This window comes from Colletotrichum aenigma, assembly GCF_013390185.1.
Source record: "Colletotrichum aenigma strain Cg56 chromosome Unknown KSG_Cg56_contig04, whole genome shotgun sequence".
Classification (NCBI taxonomy): Eukaryota; Fungi; Ascomycota; class Sordariomycetes; order Glomerellales; family Glomerellaceae; genus Colletotrichum; species Colletotrichum aenigma.
In genome coordinates, this window is record NW_023500910.1 from 5023144 (window position 1) to 5046183 (window position 23040).

At 50.6% G+C, this 23040-nt stretch overlaps 7 protein-coding genes across 7 annotated transcripts; 3 read left to right on the top strand and 4 right to left on the bottom strand.

Moving 5' to 3' along the window:
- Positions 1-4036: 4036 nt before the first annotated feature.
- On the top strand, positions 4037-8517 carry CGCA056_v007173 (Vegetative incompatibility protein HET-E-1; the record flags this gene model as incomplete). The annotated part of the gene is made up of 4 exons (XM_037322422.1): positions 4037-4561; positions 4610-5012; positions 5298-6505; positions 6583-8517. The coding sequence occupies 4 exons, from the start codon at positions 4037-4039 to the stop codon at positions 8515-8517; spliced, it is 4071 nt and encodes a 1356-aa protein (XP_037179784.1).
- Positions 8518-8624: 107 nt separating this feature from the next.
- Positions 8625-10548, bottom strand: COX2-4 (Cytochrome P450 monooxygenase COX2; the record flags this gene model as incomplete). Its single annotated transcript, XM_037322423.1, has 7 exons — positions 8625-8629; positions 8734-8876; positions 8924-9158; positions 9209-9491; positions 9542-9812; positions 9865-10418; positions 10477-10548. The coding sequence occupies 7 exons, from the start codon at positions 10546-10548 to the stop codon at positions 8625-8627; spliced, it is 1563 nt and encodes a 520-aa protein (XP_037179789.1).
- A 628-nt stretch (positions 10549-11176) lies between these two features.
- ywtG-2 (putative metabolite transport protein YwtG) lies at positions 11177-13053 on the top strand (the record flags this gene model as incomplete). Its single annotated transcript, XM_037322424.1, has 8 exons — positions 11177-11259; positions 11310-11419; positions 11490-11618; positions 11675-11757; positions 11815-11854; positions 11901-12624; positions 12680-12809; positions 12862-13053. 8 exons carry the CDS (start codon positions 11177-11179, stop codon positions 13051-13053), a joined length of 1491 nt encoding a protein of 496 aa, XP_037179790.1.
- Positions 13054-13553: 500 nt separating this feature from the next.
- Positions 13554-14387, bottom strand: CGCA056_v007176 (uncharacterized protein; the record flags this gene model as incomplete). Its single annotated transcript, XM_037322425.1, has 1 exon — positions 13554-14387. One exon carries the CDS (start codon positions 14385-14387, stop codon positions 13554-13556), a length of 834 nt encoding a protein of 277 aa, XP_037179787.1.
- A 1959-nt stretch (positions 14388-16346) lies between these two features.
- On the top strand, positions 16347-17212 carry lxr1-0 (NADP-dependent mannitol dehydrogenase; the record flags this gene model as incomplete). Its single annotated transcript, XM_037322426.1, has 2 exons — positions 16347-16666; positions 16732-17212. The coding sequence occupies 2 exons, from the start codon at positions 16347-16349 to the stop codon at positions 17210-17212; spliced, it is 801 nt and encodes a 266-aa protein (XP_037179788.1).
- A 673-nt stretch (positions 17213-17885) lies between these two features.
- Positions 17886-18488, bottom strand: CGCA056_v007178 (uncharacterized protein; the record flags this gene model as incomplete). Its single annotated transcript, XM_037322427.1, has 1 exon — positions 17886-18488. The coding sequence occupies one exon, from the start codon at positions 18486-18488 to the stop codon at positions 17886-17888; it is 603 nt and encodes a 200-aa protein (XP_037179791.1).
- A 1999-nt stretch (positions 18489-20487) lies between these two features.
- On the bottom strand, positions 20488-22271 carry VAOA-2 (Vanillyl-alcohol oxidase; the record flags this gene model as incomplete). The annotated part of the gene is made up of 4 exons (XM_037322428.1): positions 20488-21425; positions 21477-21523; positions 21577-21930; positions 21982-22271. The coding sequence occupies 4 exons, from the start codon at positions 22269-22271 to the stop codon at positions 20488-20490; spliced, it is 1629 nt and encodes a 542-aa protein (XP_037179792.1).
- Between the last annotated feature and the right edge of the window lie 769 nt (positions 22272-23040).

Sequence of the window (23040 nt, forward strand, 5' to 3'; positions counted from 1 at the left end):
TCCCCAACGTTGAAAGTTCTCAAGCATCCGTTTCGGTAGTAATAAATACGGCTTCAGTCTTTAGTCACAGGATACAACACCAATCCGCACGAAAAAAGGTCTTGGCCAGGAGGCAGCCATTTTCTCTCGTAGGTACCTAAGGAGTGCTTGCTGCATGATTGTGGGTCCTTCAGCACAATTGTCGCTCAGCTGCTGCAGCCAAGAACATCTCGTCACGCGCATGCCCAGTGAGCCTTATCTCAAACATAAAACGCATCATATCTCTTTGGTAGAATTTGGACGTTGGACAGTCCTTTCGACGCGTTCTGAAGACAGCGTTATCCGCATCATGACGTTCCTGTGTTGCAGCAGCGGACAGCCAAAAGGGGATTTTGAACTACAGCCCCGGCCAGCACGGCTGTCAACGCAACAAGATGCGGTCACCACGGTCAGTGGAAAGCACCAAGGCCTAGAGCTCTCTGTCTGAGCATTGAGAGTCACTGACTGATCCTGCGAATAGAATCTGCACGTTACCCCTCCGCCCGCCCAAAAGCCGGGCATGCAAAAAATCGCGGTAGCCAGTCGCGCCCCCGTAGACTGTGCCTCCCACAGCCGTCCCTCAACGTCAGCCGAAATTGATCTGTGGTATGAAGCCTACGTTTCCTGCTACAGCGATGATCGTGGTGAATTTCTAGATGAACTTGGGCAACTTCTTGCTCGGCAGCCTTTATCTGAGGAAACAGCCAAATCAAAGGCCCATAGTAAAGACAAATTCAGAGCTCTGAATGAAGCCCTAGCATCCAGTCTACCCGCAAAGGTCAAAGCAGTGGAGGATTTAAAATGGCCAATGCCTTTGACAAATGGGAAATTAGATGTCGTGGACGCCGTTGAGAAGGTCATCGAAGTGATGGTAATGGTGAAGGATTTTGTTGGCGCAGCATTGACCGCAAATCCGACTGCTTCTTTAGTCTGGTCGGGAGTGTGCTTCGGAATTCAAGTAAGTCAAGAAAGTGAGCTACAGAAAGCTTCAGCTCTAAAATCGACTTTGTTGGTACACATACTGAGTAGACCCAACAGCTCATCAAAAATCCCATCCAAGGTCAGCACGAACTACTCGATGCCTTCCATGCTATCACCAACATTATCCACCGCTACCTTGCAATTGAGCAATTGCCCCAAATTAAGAATGCAGGCTCAACTCTCAGGAATGGCGTTGTCGAGCTCTATAGCCGTATCTTGGTATTCCAAGCCGAGGCGTTGAGACATCTTACTCGGCGTACGGTCGGTCAATTATGGAGTAACATGTTCGATCCGACTCACTGGAGCGATGCTCTAAAGGACATCAAGGCTCAAACAATGATATGTGAAGGCATGATGACCCAGGAAAGTTTGAGATATCTTGTACAAAATGCGAGAGACATTGCAGAGTTTCGAAATGAGGTTCTTACACGCTTCGAGGAGCAGCGCAAGATCTCACAGGTCAGAATCATACCAGGCTGACTGCCTTCTGACTGTCATATGGTTGTGGTAAAGGCTGACAGATCGTACGACAGGCCATCAGAAAACTCATGTTAGAGCTCGCAGACGAAGGGTTACTGAACACAGTCCTGGACAGTCGTCGTGTTGAGAAAGCAAGCTACAAGGCGGACAAGCGACGATGTCTTGCTGGAACGCGGAGCTCAATTTTGACAGATATTTCAATTTGGAGTGCGAGCGACAATCCGGTCAAACAAATCTTTTGGGTGACAGGAATGGCCGGAACAGGCAAGTCCACCATTGCCGCCACTATCGGAGAGCATTCAGCAAATTGGCAGGGCCACATCGTCGCCAGCTTCTTCTTCTCTCGCAACGAGGCCAACCGCAGAGATACCGATCGTTTGGTTCCAACACTCGCCATGCAACTGGCGAATTCCTCTCTTTTACTGAAGAATTATATTTGCAAAGCCATACGAAATGACCGTGATATTTTCACACAAAATGCCGATGAGCAGTGGACGTCTCTTATTCAAGAGCCCCTTCAGGAGCTTGAAAAAGATTAATGAAGGGGCCTTCACTGCACCGGCCGTATTTCTGATAATTGACGGACTGGACGAATGCGAACGAGAAGTTCTAGGCCAAGTCGTTGCCATACTATCCAAGCTGCATAAGGTTCCCAGCTTACGGTTCCGTGCTCTCATTACTAGCAGACTGGATATTGAGGATGAGCTGGATATGCTCAAACCGGCGCTGGAGAAACGAGACCTTTCGTCAGCTCGCGATGTCTTGTCAGACGAAACCGATAGAGATATTCGCAACTACTACAAGCATCGTTTAGTAGCGATCCGCGAAAAGCACTGCAGGAAAGCGGAACCACGTCAAGCACTTGAGGAGAAGTTTAGGTTGAGCGCATGGCCAACTGATGACGTGGTCGAAAAACTCGTGCAAAAGTCTGGCGGGGTCTTCCAATACGCCAATGTCGCCTGCAACATCGCTGAGTATGCCCCGAAGGGTACCCCAAACAACGCCCCGGACGCCAAGATTCGATCAATATTGAAGAGCGGCATCGCCGAAGGTCTCGACGACCTATACGCAACAGTTTTGTCAGAGGTGGCACCCAAAATCACGCCCTCGGAGAGTGATCATGCTGTTTTCTTTCGCAATTTCCGGATCATACTCGGATCGATATTGTTCTCTTTGGAGCCTTTATCTTGCAATGACGTTGCCAACATGCTCAAGACAGATCATGAGTTTGAGGGACGGAATAACACTGAAATGGACAAACCGGAGAACAATTGGGAGGTCAGGGTCGTGCGTCAGTTCGTTTATGAGCTACGATCTCTCTTCAGGTTGCCGGAGAGGGACGATGAAGCTATAACCTCATTCCACCTGTCATTAGGAGATTTGCTTGGCGACGAAGAGCGCTGCAGAAAAGCCGGCGTGCTTGAATTTCACATCAGAGCGACTGATATCCAGGAGTGGATGTTTCGCAGCTGCGCCAAGGTGCTGGAAACATGGACTCCACAGGATTACAACGTGGATCAAACATTGATGCGTATCTATCTGGAAGAAAGCTATGAAGACAAGTCAGTACCATCTGAGGTCCGCTACGCCTGTCTGTTCTGGACAGCGCACTACGATGCGGCCGCTTCGAAGCACTCAAGTCAGACAGCAGAGCGAACGACGGCATTGATGACGGAGGCAGCTGGATATGCTGAGCGGCTCAGTCACGATTGGATTGCAATTCTTTGTTTCCTCTGCGAGCCCGAAGCGGCAAGGAAATCCGCTGCTTTCTTGGAGAACATGTTGGATGTAAGTATTGAGCCAACTCATGAGTAGACAGTGGTCCTTCTTCTTGACTAATGGGTTGACGATAGCACCTCGACATATCTATGGACGCAGATAGATTGAGAAGGCTGGAAAATATTCCTCGAGTGGTGTTTGAGAATTTGGCATATTGAATTTCCATGCCTGGCGGGTTCACTTGGCTTCAAATTAGCAAACGCTTTCCTGTACCACTAGAAGCTCCAGGATTAGATACAATAGACTTGCCGCTGTGGATATTTCCTAGATTGGCATGGTGATGTTGATGTTGATGTAGCACATTACGACGGAAAAAGATTGAAAGCAACGGTTTAGTTGTAAAGGATTGATGGCTGGATGCTAATCTCATCACCTTGAAGCCCACGATTGCGTGTATTATCACACGTGCTTCGGTAACTTCCTAAGGGCCTAATTTGTGGCTACGAGTCGGTCATATTTACTGCTACGTATTAACCGATTTGCCTGGCGTGTTTTTTTAAGCCGAGGTTACAGGTATGACAAAGGCTCTGAGCCCCGCCGAGTTGGCTTGGATACATGTAAGCATGCATGCGTAAATATATCTGTGGATGTGCATAATTATGTCATCTCTATCCAACCAGCTCAGAGCGACTGCTTTGGCTCGGGTCTGCTTATTGGCCGCAGCCTCAGCTGACCCCCTCATGCCCTTGGATCTCAAAAGCTGACGAAAAGCAGGCAACTATCCAACAGTCAAGACTGTAACAAGGGAATTGACCGCCACCAACTATCGTCAGAACCAATGTCAAACATTTCGGCCGTCTGGGACCTCGTTCGCCGTAAGACGACGGCGGTACGAACAAATGCTAAACGCGAGGAAGAGTCCGATGGCGCCATCGATGCTAATGCTCCCTTCGGGATTTTGTCAGCGGATGGCGATCACGATGTGAGGATTATGATGCCAACAAGTCGACTTGCTACACCATTGTCAGAGGCGGATCCGGGGGACAAGCTTTGGCAACAAGCTTACGACAGGATAAAGACTTCAAGCCCTGAGATCATGGCCGCATACGAAAGAATCTTATCAAACGTGCTTAAAAAGGACGGAACCGTTCCAGGCATGAATATATCGCCACACCAACAACGGCTTCAAGTCATTCAACATACTCGGGAGTCCATTCTGCGCGTGCCGCAGGATGAGGCCGCGACTCGAAGTACAGATCTAGAAGTGGCCGAATCAATGGTCATGGCAACAACCATGCCATCAGTACTCGACAAATATCCACAATCAGCACTCCCATGGTCTGCCAATTGTCTCGCCTTATTGGTAAGACTGGATACCGGGCCTGTATTGCCTCTTGCTGACTTTCTTTAGTCGCTAAAGAGATATGGAAGTCCTTATCATGACAACGCTTCTGCTATTATCGAGATCGCTTTCAAGATGAACTGGTACTGCAGTCTACCTTCTCTTCTGGTGGAAGCGAGCACTGTCTACCCAAGTGAATTACAAACCAACCCAGAAGCCAGTGGGGAAGCAATTGTTGCCCGTCTCTACGAGTCTCTGCTACGCTACCAGATAGCCACTGCAATTCTGGAAGGTCCTGACATCGCCAACGATTACGATTTTGTGCAGCTCAGGGCTCATGCGAACGAGATTAAGGCGAAAGAGGAAAAGCTGCCGCCTCGTTGCAGAGAAGTTCTTCCGTCACAATTCCAACCCGGTTGGCAGAACACAACGACTGAACAGGTCGTGAAGCAAGCACAACTGATGAAGACGAGTGAGAAAAGAGCTCGAGCTCTTCGGGCGCTAAGGCCACGTGACCTCCAAGCAATAGTATCCAGCCACGTGGATCAAATGGTCCCTGAGTCTGCAGATTGGCTGCTGAAGCTTCCGGATTTCGAGCAATGGCTACAAATGGAGCGGGGCGTTTTTTGGATGCAAGGCCTTGCTGGTATTGGAAAAACGATGCTCATGGCCCGTGTTGTCCGATTCATAGATTCACTGGCTTTCCTATCCGAAGGGAGATCAGTGGCTTTCTTCTTTCTTAATTCTCGCGATGCAGATCTCAACAACGTCACGGCTGTTCAACGCAATCTTATTTATCAGCTAGCCGTTCAGAAGGCCGACCTCGTCCCGTACATTTTGGAGAGATACGAGCGTGATGGGCCAGCATTCGCCGACTCGTACAAAATATTGGCAGATTTGCTGACTGACATGCTGCGGGATCCTTGTGCAGGAGAAACATACTTGATGGTCGACGCACTTGACGAATGCCTCGACGATGTGCCACTATTAGATCTTATAAATCGCACTGTCACCGAAAAGGATTCTCGCACTAAATGGTTCGTCACAAGCCGACAAATTATCGCCAAAAGTCGATTCTCCCAGGACTGCAGACAAGTGGAATTGCTATTAGGGCAGCATGCAAAGGAAATTTCCAAGTCGATAGATTCTCTCATGAAACTACGATTGAGGGAAATAGTAGCTGAGAATAGGAGCAAAAAGCTATCGAGAACGCTCCTACAGGCTATTCAAGACCGGGCGCAATCCACCTTCCAGTGGGCATCTCTTGTTTTAGAAGAGCTGAAGTCTTTTCGGGACGAGGAAAGCCTTTTGAATTCGATCAACGAATTGCCCACGTCTCTGATTCAGATTTACAGCAGAATGATGGACCAGATTCAAAAGCTCATGCCCGAAGCGAGACAACGTTGCTTATTTGTTCTCTCAATTATCACCGTCTCACAGCGTCCTCTACAAATCATGGAGCTGACTATCTTGGCAGAATTTGGTGGGATGTTCACCGGCGAAGCCGTCACAAGACAAGCCATCACCGCCTGCGGCCCATTCATTACTATCATCAACGAAGACACAGTATCTCTAGTGCACCAGTCTGCACAAGAATTTCTTTCCGACAACCTTCTGTCAGGTGAACTGGGACCTACGCATTTCACTATCTTTTCGACATCGCTGCGGCTGACTGCTGAGAAATTGAAGCAGTATGTGCATCCTGCGCGAGCGGAGTCCCCAATTAAGAGATCAATTGAAGTTTCGGATTCGCTTACTTCTATCCGCTACTCCTGCGTGTACTGGATTGACCACCTTTGTGCTGCCATCGACGCCGGGTATGATTACAAAAAGCTCATTTCGACTGGCGAAGAAATAAAGCTGTTCTTCTCAACAAGTCTTCTACGTTGGCTTCAGTGTCTGAGCCGCTTTGAAAGCCTGCCTGATGGCTTACGAGCTATCCCCCGCCTACTTTCTAAAGCTAGGGTACGTGTTATCTTTCATTGTTCATTGTAACCACTCCTTTTTTCTCTCATGTCAGTTTGCTAAAATTTCGACACAAGATACTCTACGGTTCTGACGCAGAGCTTGTCTTATTGCTTCAAGATGCCGATGTGTGGTTAAAGGAGTTCTTCCCGGTTGTCTACCAATACCCCGAACAGATTTACGGAGCGCCACTTATTTTCAGCCCCTCGAGCAATCAAGTTCAAAAGCTTTTCCAGAGTCGCCGCTTCTCTTTCATCAAACGCGTTTCCGCAGCTCAACCTCGTCTCCATGGTTGCTTGGTCCTGGAGGGCCATGAAGATGTTGTCCGATTTGTCGTCTTCTCGACCGAAGACAACACGCTCTTATCAGCCTCAAATGACCACATGATCATCCACTGGAACTTTGCAGCTATTATTCAGAGAAAGTATCATGGGCATCTGAGGTCCGTGCTTTCACTTGCCTGGATTCCTGGACGCCGTGCATTTGTGTCCGCATCCAGCGACAAGACCGTACAGATCACGGATATTCACAATGGAACCACATCAACACTAGCAACTTCGAATGCAATAGTGAAAGTGGTAGCCGTATCTCCGAACGGTTCCGAAGTCTTGTTTGTTTCAAGAGAACCAGCCGTTCATCTGCTTGAGCTCAGCTCTGGCCAATCAATCTGGACAAGGAGTGATTTCAGCTGCCGCGTCAATGGGGTCGACTTCTCTCCCGAAGGAGAAACAGTTGCTTTAGCTCTTCACGATGGCACAATTCAGATTTGTGACACTTCCACAGGAAAGGTATCTCAGACACTTTGTGGAGGTCATGAGCATACTGTTTTCGCGGTAGCTTTCTCCCGAGACGGAGAACTTCTCGCATCAGCTTCTCATGATGAACGTGTGTGCGTCTGGAATGCCTCAAATGGTACAGTTGATAGCACGCTGGTAGGCCACACTGGTGCCGTGTTTTCCGTTGCCTTCTCTCCAGATAGGCAAATGCTCGTATCTACTTCGAGTGACGAGTCAGTGCGGATCTGGAACCCCAACACCGGCGACCTCATGGCTACTCTTCAGGCCCACAGCAATTGGGTAAATAGCGTAGCGTTTTCAGTTGACGGCAAGCTATTTGCGACGGGCTCTCATGACAAAACTGTGCGGATCTGGGATGTCAGTATCATATCCAACCACAGTCAGGTATCGAGCGACAGCCAGGGTCACAATGCCGCAGTCAAATCTGTTACCTTCTCACCAGATGGTAAATTTGTCGCATCGATTTCGAATGAAAAGACGGTGAAGCTGTGGAATTCGATCACGGGAGATCTTTTCCGCACGCTCGCGGGCCACCTTTGGAACGTTCAGGGCGTGGCCTTCTCCCCAGATCATTCCATGCTTGCTTCGGCGTCGAACGATAGAACCGTGTTGATCTGGGACATTATCAAAGATGGAAAACCGCGACGGCTTGCAGGCCACACCAGGCCGGTCAACTCAGTCGTCTTCTCCGCCGATAGTTCGAGACTTGCCTCCGCATCCAATGACACTACAGTAAGAATTTGGGACGTTCCTACGGGACAATGCGTACGGGAGCTCAAAGGTCATAATGACTGGGTAAATACAGTGGTGTTTTCTCAAGATGGCAAGATCGTTGCTGCGGCAGCTAGAGACAAGGTCGTGCGTCTCTGGAATGCACAACCTGGAACAAAGCCAATGGAACGGTCGTTTACTCTTGACCGTCTCGCAACGTCCCTGGAATTTTCTGAAGACGGCAACCACATTAAAGCGTGTGGCCAATGGTTCGATACGAATACGTGCAAGGCAAGTAAGGAGGCACGGCCAGAACAACCAGCTGCACGAACGATCATCAAAAGTGATTGGATCCTTCAAGACGGGGAAAAAGCCCTATGGCTTCCGCGGGATTATAGACCTACGTGCTCAGCACAGCATGGGAATTCACACGCTCTCGGTCTTTCCTCCGGCAGAGTAGCGATTTTGGAATTCGACTGGGCGAAGATTGGACTTGATGAGTGAAATGAGAGCTATTTGGTGGTTGGAAGGGACCAGTCGAGATAGCAGACGACTTGGGAATTTGCTTAGTGCCCCAGATTGCTGACGACAAAGTTGCACAAACATAACTTCTATACTCCAGTTATTGAGTTTTAGTAAGGCCTCAGAAATCTCGACTTCGACCCATGGATTAAGACATGTTCTAGCTTCTTAGGTGGGCTACCACTCATGATATCTTACTGGCGACAGACGTATACGTTACCAATACTTTCAATGCATCCTCATGTTCCCTTTCGATGACTTCAGCTTGGTGTGGTGAACGAGGTGTGACGGAGCAGGGGAATGGCAGGGGGCTTGAGTTGAACCCATCAGAGAAGGCGAAGCTACAACGTTATTAGTCATGAAAAGCAAGCCGATAGGTCTCACTCACATATCAACGTCAACGTCGCGCCCTGTTTCATCCTTTCCTGGCCTCACATCAAAACCCCAGAGGATACGCGCAATGTTGATCGCCACCGAAGCAGAGCCAAGATGTATGCCTGGACAGATCCGGCGGCCCCAGCCAAAAGCGCTGTGGCCGAATGACCCCGGATACTTGCGGTGCTCCAGAAATCTCTCCGGGATGAACTCGTGAGGCTGCGGGAAATCTGACTCGTTGAGATGGACTGAGATGTATTAGCCAAGATAGAGGTGAGCGTTTCTGAACTGTACATACGGCTCCAAAGAGGGGCAATGATGGTGCTGCCCTTCGGGATGAACATGCCCTTGTACACGTGGTCGGCCGTGCTGGCGTGAGGTGTACCGCCGAGGACCGCGACCGGTCTCCATCTCAGCGTCTCCGATGCTATGGCCCGGATGTACTGAAGGTTCTCTAGATCCTCAAACGCGGGAAGACGGTCCTTGCCGACAACCCTGTCAAGTTCTTCCTGGGCTTGGGGGATGAAGCGGGGCCCGAACTTTGCGCATGCGAGGAGGAAGCTGGCCAGAGAGCCAGCGGACTACTTTTGTAAGAGTCAAGTCGATAGATGGGATAATGTAGATAACTCACAGTTTCGACGCCGGCCCCGAATGGTGAGCCGGCCGTGTACGCAATCTCCAGATCCGACATGCCAAGGCTTGCTTGCTCTTCCAGGAGGTGCCTGGCGAAGCATTCTGGCGCAACACTTCTGGCCACCTTTTCCCGAACCTCGTCCATGAGCTCGGTGTAGAGCTGGATGTCCTTTTGTTTTTGTTTCAAGACCTCGGCTTTCCATGGTGCGAGGAACGTGGGTAGATACTTGAGTGCTGGGTATCGCTCAACTGCGAATTTGCCGGGGATGCTGTAGACATCAATAAGATGGGGACCAGCCCTTTGTAATGAGAATCACATACTTGACAGAAGTCAAACGACCCATGGACTCAGCGTTGCGCTGCACCACAATATCCGTCGTCACATTCCCAACCCTCCTGCCATACGTAACGGTCACAATCACCGAAGCGGCATATCTCTCCAGGTGTCTTCTGAAGTTGATTGGGTCCACAAGTAACTCATGCATGAGCAACTTTGATTCGAGACTCTGAATCGGCCGATACGTCTCGCTCTGCCGCTGCATGAAGCCACTGTGAAGCAGCTTTCTCCAGCGCCTCCAGTAGGACGAGTACGGTGCCATCAGGCCCCTCATACCCCCGGAAAGGAGCTCGCCTCCCATGATGAAGCGCGGGCGGGAGGAAAAGATCGCGCCCTTCTTCTCGAGGAGGTCCCATGCTGCCTGAGCGGAACCCAAGATGATAGTTGGTGTTGGGCCGAGTTGGAGGTAGACAACATCGCCATATTGCTTGCTTAGTTCTTGGAACCAGAGCCATGGCTTGCGGATGCCGGTCTTGATGACTTTTGGTCCGGGCGGGAGTTGAGAGCGGTGCGAGTATAGCTTCCATTCTTGTTGAAGCTGTGAGGTCGGTTATTAAGTGGTAATCAGGGGTCTATGATTGGATATCAAGACTTACCCTAGGAAATATGAGAGCGATGTATGCAAGGGAAGCCAGAGCCGCCGCCCATGCCAGGACGTGTGCGATCATTTTGCTCGTTGGTCGGTCATCCAGGGTAGACGCTTCAATATCGACGAGCGAGTGAGAAGATTCCCAAAGTCTTGTCAGCAAACGTCTCGAGATCAAATCGTCAAGATGTTCCTTCTTGGGCGATGCCAACAGCGTTGCACTGAAATACCGAGGGCCCGAGGTTCCTGAGCCTTTGTTGCGTCTTCGGCTCGTCGCCTAATCTGCCAGCACGAACTGCCGACCTTGGCGAGACGTTGCAGTAAGCCACCCCCACTGATATCGCGCTTCCAAAGATCACTTGATGGGGCTCCAGAATCCTTTCCAAGTTGCAATGTGAATAGGCTAGCTTGATATCGCGATGCGACAGGGTCGAAACCCCGCAGTTTGCTCGCTGCGAGGACGGTGGATGGCGCGGGGAAGCGGACCTGTGCGTTGAGTTTGGGGTTGTCCCCCACATAGTCGGCCTGCTGACGCAAAACTTACAAAGGATCTGGTTGGAGACGGGTAAGTATACCCCTGCTTTAAATAGCAGTGGTGCCATGTATCATGGTGAAGGGTTAAGAGGTCGAGTTATATGTGCGGATTTAGTCTTCAGTCTTTGAAACTTTGCTTTGAGTGATTCGTTTCATTGAATTAGAGTTGTTCTACCATGACCCCAGATTCTTCGCCTTGGCTTAGCAAGCCCTTCTTAACTTCGATACTGCTGGGTATTGGAGGGTTTCTCTACGGCTAGTGAGTTGTGAGCATGGCCATCTTGCCAATTACTAACCAGAAACGATCAGTGATTCCGGTATCATCACACCAAGCTTAGCGCTCAAGTCCTTCTTGACCTACTTCGGAAATCCCGATGCCCCCTTGAGAGGAGCTATTGTGTCGGTATACCAAGCGGGAGGTAAGGCCATCTCAGATCTATTACTAGTCTCATGAATGATGATGATGATGAGGCCTAACCGAGTGATTAGCCTGGCTGGGCAGCGCGTCGGTTGGAATCACTAGTGATCGGCTCGGCCGCCGGCGTGCCATTGCTTTCGGATGTATTTGGGGCGTCATCGGCGGAGCCTTGATGGCTGGCGCCGTGCATGTTGCTATGCGTGAGTTTGTGTCTGACTTATGAGTGTTGAGCTCTCTCAGCTGAACTCATTGTCAGTTATCATGGGACGACTTCTAGTCGGCTATGCTGTTGGTACAATCACTGGTGTGGCTCCTGTCTTCGGAGCTGAGATTGCAAAGGTATCTCCACTCGTGCAAGTTGTGTCAAGACCAAAGTCGCTGATCCAACTACTCCAGACTGAAGAAAGAGCCAGAGTCACAGCCGTCAACCAGATGAGTCAGTAAGCCCGCAATTCACAACTGCAATTTCTAACTCTCCATAGTGGTTGCATGGGGCTTTTTCGTCGCCCTCTGGACCGGAGTTGGCGAGGGCAAATGGCACAACTCCAACCAGTGGCGGCTCGGCTTCGCTATCCAAAGCATACCAGCGTTGATTCTAGGCGTTGGTGTTCTCTTCCTCAGCGAGTCGCCGCGGTGGCTGTGCTTGAAAGGCCATAACGAAGAAGCCGAAAAGGCATTCCGCAACTACCACTACAACGGCTCCAACGACAACTGGTGCCGCACCGAGTTCACCGTCATTCAAGTCAACATCGCCGAAGAATTACAGACTCAGGGGCGCCTATCGTGGGCCGACCTATTCAAAACTCCTGCGTTTCGCAAGCGGCTATTTGTCGGGTCGTTCGTCTGGGCAGCTGCCATGTTGTCGGGCATTTCGTTCGTTCAGTACTATCAGACAGCTATCTATGCCACCCTGCAGTTCAGCCAGGACCAGCAGCTCCTTGTCAGCGGTTTGTACGGATCAGTTGCTCCGGTGGCCTGTTTTCTCTCTCTCTTCTTTGTCGACCGCATTGGACGAAAGAAAATTCTCATCTTCAGTTCATCGCTATTGTCTGTTTGCTACATGATTATCACCATCTTGGCAGCAGTGTACCCAGCACGACCTGAATTCCCTACGAATGAAGCTGCTCAGCGTGGACTCATTGCCTGCATCTTTGCTGTTTCTGCAAACTATTCAGCGCTTTTGGGACCCATGACTTGGATCATTCCGTAAGCTTAAACTTGTGATTTTTCTGTCCACTGAGACTAATTCACATGCTGAAAGCCCCGAAGTCTTCACGACCGAGCTGCGTGCAAAAGCGAATGCCATAGTCCAGGTCATCCACTACTCCATCAGCCTCGTCATCACGCAATGTTCACCAATTGCGCTTGCCGAGGTTGGCTGGAAGTACTATGTAAGTCGCCTCTTCTATACGGAACACGTCTGGTGCTCATTCATATCAACAGATTTTGTTCATACTGACAAATGCAATCTGCGCTGTCGTATTCGCCCTCTTTTACCCCGAAACCAGAGGAAAGTCCCTCGAGGAAATTGACGAGATCTTTGGGGATGTCAACATCGTTCGCGAATTGGACGCTGATCTGGCCGAAAAGGCTGGGGCCGAGGAGGTCAAGGTCCGTAGAAGCATGGCAACGTAGCTGGGGAATGAACGGGTATACCCGAGTACCAAACCTTGCCTCAAGACAGCAGTTCATAAGAACAAAAGCCTACTCGAGTAGACGAGTGCATTGCTGTGTTGTATGCGCTTCGGTTTTATAACAACCCCTAGGCTGATATGCCACCTCAGCTGTCTTATGGGGTAGCTTGAAGTTTCTAGAAACATATCGTAGCGTAGCTTCATCCCTTTTTCCCTCTAGCATTCGTCTCCTTTACCCATCAACGAACATTCCCGTATGCCAGTAGTTAACAACCGGATGTGAAGCAAAATGTCTTCTTCTTATGACCACCCAGTGCAGTTACATGCCTGATCCGCAAACATATTTGAATTGCAGACACAGTCCATCCAAGCTTTCCCCGACACCCCTACCTTTTGAGAAACTAATTACAACCCCAAACCTGTGGTACTGAGCATCTCATGTTTGCCACAGGCAACCATTTCTCTTTTACTTCCCCAACTCTTCGCAGTCATTCTAGTTATTCACAACCCACGAGTGGTGCAAATACAGGGTACACCCCGCAATTGGTAAAATTCCTTTCGCGGAATGAAAACCGGTGGTTGCGGCTCCCGCTCGCCGTATTCAACATGCTCCCAGGACGCCTTCTCCCACGGTGACGCTGGCTCTGCAGCTGCCTCCAAATCAAGCTTCTCCGAATTTTCCCTTCGCGGAGTGTAAACTGGCGGTAGCGGCTCGCCGTGCTCGACATGATCGCAGGGCCCCTTCGCCCACGGCGACGCTGGCTTAGCTGCTTCCAACTCGAGCTTTTTCGAATGAAGCTCCTTCCGCGAAACAGCCATGATCCGGATGAGGGCAAAGATGTAGATTGCTATGGAGGCCAGACTCAGCAGCATCCAGGCCACCGCCAGGTTCTTGGTATCAGTAGGCCAATCCTGACTCCATAGGATCTTCATGTTGAAGAAGCAAAGGACTTGAATAACAACCCAGACGAAGAAGAACACAAAGGTTATCAGCCCCGGACTTTGAGGAGCCTGTCGGATTCCGTTACAGAAAGCCACGGAGATGATGAAAATGCTGGATGCCAAGTAACAGATGATAGAGAGGACAAGGGAACGCGTCGTCTGAGATGCGTCGAGGATCCCGCTCGTGATGAGACTGCTCACGGCGGCGGCGGCTATAGAGACTGCGATGAGGAGATATCCCGTCTTTGGCAGGAGGGCGATCAGGCTCTTCTTAGGAATTTCGTCCCGTGTACGTAGCGATATGGAACGTGCAATACGACTGCTACGGTTATCGCGCTTGGACATGCAGGAATGATGGCTTTCGCGGAAACCAAGTCCGGGTATCTGGGACATCTTGCCGTTGTTCAGTCGTTTGGTGATGAGAAAGCCCGCACTGTTCCGTTGGTTTCAGGATGTGAACTGCGTAACTGAGGATTCGGACGCGTTGCGAAAATCTACAGAAAATTGAAAATATAGCTATGAACCACGGCTGTACGATTGATTATATTTTCATTTCAAAACCACGTGAAATTAGCCACGAGAGCTTTCCATCTACTGCTTTCAGAACAAGCTTTCCTCGCGCCATGCAAGGCGCTCCTAGACTGAATATTGCAGTCGCCTCCTACCTGGATGGCACGCCGTGAACATCATGAACAAAGCCAATGGCGGAAAGCTTGATCTGGTAAACTCGAAGGCGTGATGTGACATTGGAATCAACAGCCCGGAAGATGACCTGCTTCAAGAACAGCCATGCATCAATGACCATCATGGATGACTACTTAATCGCAATATTCCGCTGTTTCGTGTCCTCTGACATTTGGAATTCGCAAACTCTCAGCAACTTCTGTGACAGTATCTTGCACCGATGGTAATTCCGGTCGTGATACGAGACCATGTTGACGGCCGGGTGCAACACGGGCAAAATGACGCTTGTCCACCCGCGCGAGCCGAGGCCCGTCCCCGGATCCCATCCCGCAGTCCGACCGCGGATCGCACGAACCATCTTCAAACAGCTCCGCGTCGCCTCAATCTGCATCACCTGTACAGATCCAAGGGCTACTGCATCATCTGTACAGATCCGCGACTACTGCACCAACTGTACAGACCCAGAGCCCCATCTTCGTCAACATTGCACGCGAGGTGAGGCCCCGTCTTCGTCTGCATCACCTGTACAGGTAATACAGCTTCGGAAATCCACAGTGGTGCGCAGACCACCGCCTAGCTGAGGCGAGGGAGAGTCTCGACCAAATGGTGGTTCAGTTCGAAGGCCCATTCCACCCCACGCTAAACCCCTCACCGACATGGCTCCGCGACAGCTCCGCGTTGACAAGCCAACAGGAGCTCTCAGAGCTTTGTGTACAAGTGTGGTACTTTCATTTGACACGTCCACGACATCGATGGCCCCTCTTCGCGCTTGTTATCTCAACAGCACAAAGAATGCGGCATTCACAGCAAACACGCAGGAATAGCCCCGCAGAAGCAGGCCTCGTTCTCCGACCGAGTCCAGCCAGTGAAGCAACGATGATGCGAGGCCTTGACTAATGTTCCTGTTGCAGCACAAGGACTGGGGGGCTGGCAGTGGACTTGGTGGAGCTTCAGCTAGTCTTGGCCGCAACCTTGGAGTTGACAGTTTTAGCGTGAGTTGTACCACAAAGAGCTTCATCATGTACAGACTGAGATAAGCCGACGCTGTTGGCATCCAGTCTGCCGAGCAAAGACTTGCAATTGCCCAATTTGCGAGCGCTCAGATAATCATCCCTAATCAGGCTGGTGTCCGCCAAGTCGCTCCCGCAGCTCTTAGCCGCAGTACCAAGCAGTAAGAGAGCTCCCAGATCGATCATCGATGAGCTGTCGAAGCCGCAGGTGTTGTTGCACTGCAGATGGGCATTACTCAGGTACATGCCCTCTACATGCGGCCCATCCGGGTCTCCAGAAAAAAATCTCAAGATCCACCCACTCAAGGATGTCTGCCCTTGTCCACGTCGGCTTCAACCACCAAATTGCTGAGTGAGGACCCGTATCAATTAGCTCCGCCGGTGTCAAGTCCGTGTGCTTGATCAATGACATCAGCGGGGTTCTGGCATGCCGTCACGGCCGGTTCGAAACCCCAAAAAGCTACCCCTCCATCATGCCACCGCAATGCCCCTCCAAGGCCCTTGAGCTTTCTATCTAAAGCCATCTTTCGCGCCGATCTATTTTCTTTTTTTTTTACCTCTCTTTCTCTTTCATCCAAACATACTTTGATACCCATTGAACCTTCTCTTCCACATTGACAAGATCTTCCTTTCCGAACCAACCAAACAAACCGCCACTATGCCTCAAGGAATTCCCACCGCCTCCCGTCTCCTGGACCTCTTCAGCCTCAAGGGTAAGGTCATCGTCGTCACCGGCGCCTCCGGACCCCGCGGCATGGGCATTGAGGCTGCCCGCGGTTGCGCCGAGATGGGTGCTGACCTGGCCCTCACCTACTCCAGCCGCAAGGAGGGTGCCGAGAAGAACAAGGCCGAGCTCGAGAAGGAGTACGGCGTCAAGGTCAACATCTACAAGCTGAACGTTAGCGACTATGAGGATGTCGACAAGACCGTGAAGCAGATCCTCTCTGACTTTGGCAAAATCGATGCCTTCATCGCCAAGTAAGTCTACACTCAAACCACAGCCTGCCGAGGCAATGACAGTTGGTAACGTTTGGCTTTCACAGCGCCGGTGCTACCGCCGACACTGGTGTCATCGACGGCTCCAAGGAGGCCTGGGACCACGTTATCCAGATCGACCTGAACGGCACTGCGTACTGCGCCAAGGCCGTCGGCGCTCACTTCCGCGAGCGCGGCACGGGATCCTTCGTCATCACCGCCTCCATGTCCGGCCACATCGCCAACTACCCCCAGGAGCAGACCTCGTACAACGTCGCAAAGGCAGGCTGCATCCACATGGCCCGCTCGCTCGCCAACGAGTGGCGCGACTTTGCCCGTGTCAACTCCATCTCCCCCGGCTACATCGACACCGGCCTGTCCGACTTCGTCGCCCAGGAGACCCAGGAGCTGTGGAAGAGCATGATCCCCATGGGCCGCAACGGTGACGCCAAGGAGCTCAAGGGCGCCTACGTCTACCTCGTCTCCGATGCCAGCACCTACACCACCGGCGCTGATATCGTCATCGACGGCGGTTACTGCTGCCGATAGATGCTCGTTGTTTTTTAGCGAAGCATTGGATTTTAGGAGCAACAGGACATGGATACAGGGTATGAAAGGGCTCTGGATATGATGTAATGACTTGTTGGATAATAGAAAAAAAAGTAAAATTGGATTTAATCTCAGCCCATTAATACTTGTGTGACACTGCAAGTGCGACATGCCTATTGAGAAGGTTGCAAGCTCTTAGCATGGCGAAGCGAAACGGCATGTCGGAGATACGATCCGGGACCTTGATGGGTGCATTGGATGGATGTGATGGCAGTCATGCATCAATGTCATAGTTGGGCATCATCACAGCATTGGTACGGTGGGAAATTGCAGACGTTTTACATCATGATGTATGAATGATGCCATGATAAATTAGCGTATTATCGGTCTCTCGCTAGGTCATGGTTCGATTCCATTTTTACTCCACGATGTCCACACCACGATTGGGGACGTTCCACCCCCATCCGTTCCACTGTTGAATCCACCTGCGGCTCTTCGTCTGGAAATCGGCAGATTCTCTGAGTGCCAAATAAAGTGCGTGAGATAGAGAACGACTATTGACGAAATGAGTGCCAACACGCGATGATGGTGATCGTGACCATACTTCGGGCGGATGGCGTAGAATTTCCATCCGTCACCCACCTTTGAGATGCCGCTAAACCAGTAGAAATCATCACTGCTTCTTCTTTTGGATGCCCGAGCGCTCTTTGTTGGAGTCTATTTCTTTGATATCCTTCGCCAGGGCATATGGGAGGAACTCCTTGAACCAATATGGCAGCCCGATGTCGGACTCGTCCTGGGGTCCTATCGAAACGAGGAAGCCCCAGATAATAGCGGTGACGATTATCCACCAGTATACACCGACGAGCCATACCATGATAGAATCCCTGGACCCCCCGGCTCTTGCAAACATCGAAGCTATAGTCCAAAGACATCCGCCGGAAATATTGAAGGCGAAATATAACAAGGTAGCGTGTAACCACAATCTGACCCGAGTAGCTATAGGAGTGTCTTTGAAATGGAGAGCGACTACCAGTGAGAATGTGGCGCCGAGAAACAGCGGTCTTAGTGGATTCCAGGCATCTATATTCATAAAGAACCCGTACAGCCAGTTAAAGGTTTGAAGAATCCAGGCGGTGATGCCAATGAATCGGTAGACCATGGCCTTTTCGCGCGACATGAGCGGTTGGCGTTGCTTGGAAATCATGACCTCATGTTCCGCGGACTGCTTTGGTCTCGGTTGCCGAATCGCGGGGAGTTCGCTCGAAATGGTCATGTTGACGTGGGTAATTATGTGATCTTGGTTGAATCGACTGAAGTGCAGTTTATTTGGAAAGAGCGAGGGAATAATCTTATATAGACGGAGACATTAATAATTAAGAGAAGCTCACAGGGTATCTTGATCTCGGCATGGCCGAGGGCTAAGGTTTACCCTGTGATCTCTACATGTGTGGGCAAGTATGAGATTACACAAAGCCTAGCCCGTGTTGTCTAAGGAACGTGTGTGAATATGGCTGCGATCCCAAAGGCAGCGCAGGAGAAGTAAGCAAGGTTGGAAACAGGTTCGATACAAGTGCCGGCCCAGTGTGTCCCGTATAGCCACCACAAAGCCTGAAGAATCCAGGCAATGATGCCGGCGAATCGAAGGACCGAGATTTGTGCTGGCAGCAGCCCTGGAAGTTCGATCATCGTGCTTTTATGTCTGTATGTCGGTTTCATCTCAGCGCGAGGAATCCTCCGTGACTTGGTGTTGGTGGTCATCTTAGCTTCGGAAAGTTTTTGAGAGCTTCAGTCTCGAAGAATGGAACAATCAAGATTGGCAGCAGAGGTTCTTCTTCTTATGTGCGATTTCGAACAAGAAAACATTGGCCCTTTGGGGTCAGTATGTGGTACACCCCAGAGTACCGCAAGCTAAATTGCTACTGCTTGTTCAGTAGCACACATGAGACTCAAACCCCTCTGTTCACGTCTCGTCAAACAAGGAACGGAGGGAAAGGTTGCGTTCATCCTACGGGCGGTATGTGAAGTAGATCGCGCGAAGCCTTCCATTGAAGAAACATACATGATCTATTTCTTATTCTTGATGAGTTTGGCAATTCCATGAGGTAGAAAATCCTCCATCCAAAGCGGCACCTTGATGTCCTCCTCGTCTTGGGGTCCTATCGCAACTATCCAGCCCCAGACAACGCAACATGACCACATCCAGACAAGTGACCAGCAAATCCTCGTTCCAAGAGCCCATGACTTAGGAAAATCGTAGATGAAACAATGAGAGAGCCACTCGGTGATTGTCAAAACCACGAAGTGAAACGTGCCAGCCCACAGACTCTGGATGAAGAGATTATCCGTGTCGATGTCGCCAGGTAATTGGACCCCAAGAATGAAAAACAAGATGCCGCATACTCCAGCGGGTATGAAGAGATAATCCCTGAGGGATCCACGAAATTGATCGTACATTGTGTGGAGAAGCCAAATCGTCCAAGCTACTAAGATGAATGTCCTGCACACATTGAGCCGAATATAGGGGTACGGTTGCTCTGTCATGGTGCCTTGATCGTGGTATCTCGGCTTGGCTTGGGTGTTGCGTTGCTTGTTGTTCGTCATCTTTGCTGCGTAGTTCCGATGATTTTCGTAGTAATATGTAGAGAATATTTTATCAGTCATGACACTGGTGGTGGCGGTGGTGATGGGTATAACGTGTTTGAGCAAAAATGCTGTATATTGACGCTCGTTGCGGAGATAGTTGCAAAGAAGCTTGCATGCACCTCGAGGGTTTGTTCTTGACCAATGATAATTCAAAGATTATTTTATTTCTTCAGAACGGCAGTGATTGCAAGGCGAAGAATTAGGGCAGAAACGATGCCTACCAGGCAGGTCTGGTTACTGAATCACCGAAAAGTGCAACACCACAGCGGTTCATCTTTAAATACAAGCCACCGCTGTCCGCACCTTGACAGCCCCAGCTCATGCAATTCTTCGAAACTTAAAGTATTCCCAAAATGGATATCGCCGTGGAAAGGAAAAAGAGTCATGATGCGTCAGAAACCGTCAGGGTTCTCGGGGTTCTACTCATGATTTACTTCGTCTACCTCATTCTGACCGGTACTATACCATTCATACAACAACGAACCCGTGTACCGCAACAATAGAGGAGAACGTGCCGCGATTGCAAGTCAAGACCGACCAGCTAGTAATTCATCGCGAGTCTACCATCAATATAGATACCCATCGTTGAACAACGCAGAAATAGGGCACTTGTGGCTTGCGGAAGTGCTTTACAGCTTCGGGCCTGCACCCGTGTTCCAGACTCCTTGCTTTCCGGGCGATAACACCCCGTTCGGGTCGATAGCATCCTTGAGCAATGTCGTGAACCGTCCGAAGGCACCTCCGTTGAAGTTTTGGTGGGCGGCAGTCACGTCCATGAAGCTGATATGCGCTCGGTACTCGAGATACCCAAGCTTCCGCGTATGCTCCATGAGCGCCGTTTGAAGGGGATGCAATCGGGGTCTCGCCAAAGGGTGAAACAGGACAAGATTGATGGCGATGACGTAGCGGTCAAAGACGTGGAAATCGGCCACGAAGTTGAGATCGTTGTCTTCAGTGATTTTCTTCGCGCCGAGGTACCATTCATACAACTCACGCCCAGAGGGGGGGATGACGGGAGAGTAGGAGTTGTGCCAGAGGCCGTCACCGCCTTTGTGTCCCTCGAGCATCTTCAAGTGTTCAATACTCGGAACGCCGTTCTGAGGGAGGAAGTCCGGAGCTACATCCTCGCCTCGTAGGTACTCGCCTGGTGGAGCAGTGGATGTCTCGGTCGTGATATTTGAGCCTTTGACAAGCTCGAATCGGCGATTGATCGCCTCGATGAGACCAGCATGAGCCTCACGTGGCGCATATATGGCAAATGCGGTGCGCCAGGTGGGGAGTTTGAAGCGTTTGGTGATGTCGGCGACGATATCGGTGGGAATCCGGTGCTTCAGAGACGAATACTGTCCCAGCGCTTCGGTGAGATCCTTGCTGGTGCCGATCATCCCGGTGATGATGGTCATGGTGTTGAAGAGCTGGGGCGGATTGGTAATGACGCGCCGTCGCATCAACTCTGTGAGTGCGCCCGTAAGAGGGACAACATCTTCGTTATCGAAGCAATCCACTTCGATGCGGGTATATGCTTCAGGGGCATGAGAAAGGTGGACGCCCATTTTGGTAACAATACCTTGTATGAAGTTAGCAGGAGTTTAGAAGAGTAAAAGAGAGAAGTGCTAACCATAGTTTGACTGAAAGAACAAACCATCCACACCCGGCCCCAGGCCCCTAACACAGTCAGCTGAGGAACCATCGAAGAAAATGTATATGCAATTACATACCCGGAGTAGAGTGGCCAAGTCTTGTTATTCTCCATGGCCCCCATCCCGGTTCTGAGAAGATCGCCGTTGGGCAGGACAACTTCCAAACCGGACTGCTGTTTGTAGTGCACAGCTTCCTGGGTGTAGCCAAAACCTCTCTCCAGAGAATTCCCAATGATAGAGCCCCATCCCAAAGCTGGTACGGACATCCACAGGTTCAGGTTCCGCCGTCTGATTTCAGCGTGGAGTTGCATGAAGGTGACACCCGGCTCCACGATGGCGTACGCATACTCCTCGTTGATTTCGATGATGTTGGTCATTCGATGTAAGTCGAGAATCACTCTTTCCGAAACGACAGGCGCTGAACCGCCGTACCTGGGTAGTCAAAGGTTAGCAGGTAAATCCACATGAGACATCAAGACCAACCCAAGATTCTTTCCTCGGGAGACTGTCCAGAGCGGCGTTCGAGTGTCATTTGCTGCTTTGACAATTTTCTGAATGTGGTCAACGGTGGCAGGTCTCACGGCTGCCGCTGCATGATGAGGCTTGCTTAGCGGAAAGGGGTCGCCGTAGTTGTCGGCGCCGTAAAGGCCTTTTGGTGCTCCCCAAGAAGAGTCTCTCGAGACATTTTCCGGCCCAATAATGATGGAAGCGATGTCCAAAAATTCTGAAAGTCTTGCAGGCGCAGGCTCTATAGTTTGAGAAGACGAAGACATGGTTGCAAATGAAAGACGTAGACTGCGCTGGGTACTCGTGTCATACTCAAGTCCAGGGCGACGTTCTAGGTAATTATGGTCGCAAACAATCTACGCGAAGATGTCGATACTATTGCTCGCCCACATACCGAAACCGAAACCGACTATGTTCACATAATCCAATCGAAAACTTTTGATTTTCATTGCTTGAAGTCGTCATGACCAGCCAAGCTCATGGATTGCAAGTCTTCCGTTTGATACCGTCGGTGAGCCTCAAACCCCCACACCCGCCGCATGGGCGGACTGCCATGTTTCGCCGCTTAGCTCAGCGGGATCGTCAGACCATCTGATGTCAGGCATACCTACCAGCTACAGTCCAATCGACTGGCCGCTTATTAATATTCGTCTGAAGTGACGCCAAGGACGGGTTGTGCTACTTCTCTAGGTAGCTCATTACCCACTAGTCATAGCCGCAGGTCGCCGACCTACACCTTCTCAAGTTGAGACGGAACGGCAAGTCTTTGTGCAATTGCTTCCGTGTCCTGGAGATCACGACCAGGAATGAAACGGCATTTGACCACGGCAGTTGCGCACGGCCTTATGCTAGCTGACCTCGAGGCCGGGTCAGAGAGGACTGAGTCTTGGTTACAAATATGAACTTCGGATCCGGATTGTTTTTGACGGCCTTGAGACTGCTGATGAGAAATCCGCGGCGTCTCACTGAGCGGGTGCGATAATGTAGATGGTTGCTGTAAGATGAAGCATAAAAGAAAAGCGCTTTCCAGCTGGT